This window comes from Cephus cinctus, unplaced genomic scaffold (genome assembly GCF_000341935.2).
Source record: "Cephus cinctus unplaced genomic scaffold, Ccin1 Ccin1_scaffold0129, whole genome shotgun sequence".
Taxonomy (NCBI): domain Eukaryota; kingdom Metazoa; phylum Arthropoda; class Insecta; order Hymenoptera; family Cephidae; genus Cephus; species Cephus cinctus.
The window spans coordinates 2,559,064-2,563,202 of record NW_014332862.1 but is presented as its reverse complement, the minus strand read 5'-3'; the positions used below and the strand labels follow the sequence as shown (position 1 = coordinate 2,563,202).

Sequence of the window (4,139 nt, the reverse complement as noted above, 5' to 3'; positions counted from 1 at the left end):
CACCTCACCCCTACGCTACCTCCCCTCTACCCCCGTAACGGTCACTCGTGATTATTTTTTAGCTTTATTTCCTACGCCTCCCTCCCCTACTTCTTCCTCGAACCGATCGAGCACAATGCCGATGATATATATTACATGTTTAACGAGGGTGAACGACCCCTGCCCCCCTCTTCCTCGTTTTAGCATGGGTATAGTCCTTTCGTGGTCACGGGGTTCCGTAAGATGAATCATGCCACATTAAGAGGGCGATATGACGATTGTGGCTACTCGAGCCGATCGACAAATTTTTGTTAGAAAAAGAACGCCTATTAGCTACCTGTAAACGTAGGAGGCAGGTATCGGCAGGACGCATCGGGCGCGAATAATAAAAGTACCAATGCGAAAGGAAAGATTCTAGTAGGAAAGGGTTCCAGAGGTAGAAAAGCCATGAGGCATCTTGGCCCAATCCCTTCGACACGGCTTTGGGGCTTTTCGAGTTTTCTGTACTAGAGACCGAAGAAGTGAAAATAACGTATGCATATACCGGAACCCTTGGGACAGCTATAAGGGTAGGTAAAGACAGACTCTACGTTACCGGTGTTGAACTAGTGTTTGAAATTCTTTTGAATCAATTTTTTTAGTTCTTGGTTTTTTTTCGAATTGAAAATTCATTTTTGTAAATCGAATAAAAGATTTGAGGAAAGACCTTTTTTGGAAATTTTGTGTACACCTGTCGCTCCTACGTACTCAGGCTAATAAACAGGCTGGCCAATGTCACGTTGCGTAGGCCGAAGTAAGTACGGCCGGTTGAGTACGTTAATTTGACGATCGAATTGAAATCTTGCTGAATCGCTTTTGGGAACGTAAATGGATTATTGATCTATAAGAATAAGTTAATGATCGAGATAACGTATATATAATTGTTACGTAACCAAAGAAACTTTATACGTACAATGCATTCTCGTCGTATCGAAAAACTAGTATCGATATAGACCTGTCCTATTTGTCATTAAACACAGTCGTTGAGCTAACGAGAGGCTTAACGATGGGAAATAAGAAAAAATCTTCTAGCCCGTCGTATCCGTATACACGGATAATAATATGATAATAAATAGACCGTATATAATACTCACATCCAAGTTCCTGATGCAGTGGAAGCCGCGAGAGCGAGGTATATTCTCATGAGAAAGAGTAGCCACGTACACAACGCCATTTTTACCTGGAAACCAGAGAAATCTTTTTTTTATAACATATATATAATACTATAGTATCCATCTACGTAATTCCATTAGCGTTATCAAGAAGGAAATGGTACGGACGACCGTAATTTATTTTCTAGTCAGATTTTCGATAAAATATATTGGATTGAATAAACCTAACCTAAACAGTCGCCATGGTAAGCGCATCTCCCATGCGCCCGGTTATAAAAGTTCGAGGGAACCGAGTGGCGTACGAGTTAACGCCAAGCTAACGGTTTAAACACGGGCGTTAAGTTTATAATTGTTTGTCAATATTTGACGAGAGAGCGTGAAGGGCCGTCCAGACGCTGCCTGGGCGGAAACCACTAATGTCATGCCAGCATAACGTCAAGACCTCCTCTTGAGCCTTGGCTTCTTTCCCCACCAGCCCATCCTTTTCACGGTCCTCGGACAAAAGCTCCCTCGAATTTCGTTACGGGTTAACAAAAAAAAAAAAAAAGGGTTACTTCAAAATAACCCGAGACATTTTCATGAGTTATCGCAGGTAAAATTTTGAAAAATTTTTTTTTTTTTTCAAATTATGATAAATCCAAAATCTCGTATTCTAAAAGAAAAATTTTCGAAACGATCCCTTAAGTATATTATTTTTTTTGCATTTGATTTTCTTTAATGAGACCAAATATTAGGGCCTAAGTACGCAAGATGACGTCTTATGAAGAATCGTTCGAGTGCCATTATCGATAACGCGAGCGACAACTGACTTAAGGTTAAAATCTTGACGATTTATCGAATCCTTAGGATGTTCGTTATAATACTCTGAGTAAAGGTGGCGGAAGATTTCAAAGTGTCGTTTTACTTTCCGATCTCCTAATGACGTCATACCACCCGTACGATAACTCCTATATTAATTTAATCCACGAAATTGACCATCGGCTCTTTCGAATCGTTCCCTCGCTCCCGCCATATTGTTTAGATCCCGTGCGATAACGATTTCACGAAACTACGAGTTACCGACAGTTCTGCCTTGTCGATACGTCGAATGACGCGCGTTCGTTTCGAGTTCGAGCTTAAGCGCCGTCATAAAGATTATCCCACACAGGACGATTGCACGAGCAGTGCCCAGGCCTGTGAGGTTTTTGCAGAATTTTACACGCACTTGGAGTATCGGTAATCTGACTTTATGCCATCGTAAACTACGCTATTTATATACGATATAGAAATATGCATACAGGACCGATCTCTGCCAGGAATTTCTTATCGTACTCCTGCGAAATTGACACTTCTCGTTCTCCCCCCCCTTAAGAATTGATATTGACGGGATATTTAAGTATTCCATTTTTTCTTCCTCGACGATTTCGCAACTTTCGCACCATTTTATTTTCGAACCTTTTTTTTAACGCTTCTGTAGCTGCCGTCTTGGCACCCGGCTATTTACTAATGCGATATCTCGCCACATGCGAATTGCCTTGTTCCGTCGCATTTTATACTGACTCTGCCCACGGGTGTAATCCAGTTCGAGACGAAACCTCGGAATTATCACGGATTAACACTCCGATACAGAGTCTTGCGATTCTGAATTCGCCATTTGCCACGTACCATTAATGTATTTCAGAGCAACCACTCACGGGGTACGGTTCATGCCGAATCGTTTATTCGCAATCGTGGAATGTTTAAGTATCGAGAAACAGCTGTTATCGTAAATATGACTGCGGGGGCCGGGTAAAGTCGGCTACGCTCGGAATTCGTAGGTACTGTTGCCCGAACTGTTGGGTTATCGCGAAAACGATTACACCACCAGTTTTTGGCTTTATAGTCGATAATCCATTATCTCAGATTTGTAAGCACTCGTTAGAAAAAAAATTCGAGAGTATACGAAAGAAACCAAAAAAAAAAAAAATTTCTAGATCTGTCTTATCAGAAATATTTTTGACTATTTTTTTTCGCACACGTTTTTACATATTTATCACGTTCAACATATATATTCGCACAGAATGTGAGTTCGCGAAAGGAAGGCATTTTGAGTAATAAATTTTGCACAGTGATAAAAACTGGAATCATGATAAAATTGGCACTCCTTGTCTACGATGGAAAACAGATAGCCACCAGTGGACTTGATAGCAAGGAATTCTAAAAATAAATTTACGATCATTCGATAGGAAGTTTTATGCTTGGAAAACGGAAAGAAAAAATTTGAAAATTGTTCAATTAAAAGAAGAAAAAAAAATCCGGAAATATCGTATCTAAGCAGCACGTTTCCTCAAGACTGGTGTGTATCGCATCAAACCAGGAACACGTATCCACATTCTTTTTACATTAATACAGAATAAATATATATATATATAAAGGGTATATACACCGGTCGCCGCGCCTACGAGAAATGCCAGGTTAAGAGCACCGCGATAAATCGCATTAGCGACAATAGCGCGAGTGAGCGACTAAATCCTTAACGAGCGAAATACTAGCGATCTATACTCCATACAATTTCCCTATAGATCGATAATCTCATTCCATATTCCATTTCGTTTCATTAAAATCCATTTACTCCATAAATATCAGCATGATCCAATGCCCACGATGAAACTGTACACATAATCGTATCACGAAATAAAGGCTTGGCTAAGCATGACTTGGCTACGGTCTGCCATTAGGATCTGTAGCTCGAACAAGATCATCACAGAGCTCAAACTGGCTCGGAGCACATTAGCGGCCGATTGGCACTGCACGCCTCATTCTATACCACATATATAGTACATAGCACAGCTGAGAAGTTGCCAGTGGCGCACAAGAAGCTGCTCTGAATTTTCGCCAAGTCAGGGTTGCGCGATTTCTTAATGAACCTGGGTAACCAGGTAGTACGTACACACAGGCCAAAGCAGTACGATATAGCTGCACCCCAGAGAGCGTAAAAGTAAGATAGAAAACGAGAGGCTGTCTTGTATTATGTGTATATGGTACATGGGG

At 40.9% G+C, this 4,139-nt stretch overlaps 2 protein-coding genes across 13 annotated transcripts in view; one reads left to right on the top strand and one right to left on the bottom strand.

Moving 5' to 3' along the window:
- Positions 1-4,139, bottom strand: part of LOC107262948 (protein Wnt-5b) — a 194,167-nt gene that overhangs the window by 34,502 nt on the left and 155,526 nt on the right. For 5 of the 6 annotated variants that reach the window (XM_025080164.1, XM_025080165.1, XM_025080166.1 and 2 more), the window contains one exon: positions 1,113-1,198. In XM_025080164.1, the coding sequence (XP_024935932.1) occupies positions 1,113-1,192 (80 nt within the window). In that variant the 5' untranslated portion in view covers positions 1,193-1,198. Of the gene's footprint in view, positions 1-1,112; positions 1,199-1,359; positions 1,379-4,139 lie in introns of those variants that run through there. The other variant, XM_025080167.1, reaches the window with a different exon arrangement.
- Positions 1-4,139, top strand: part of LOC107262949 — a 91,706-nt gene that overhangs the window by 15,928 nt on the left and 71,639 nt on the right. The window lies entirely within an intron of this gene.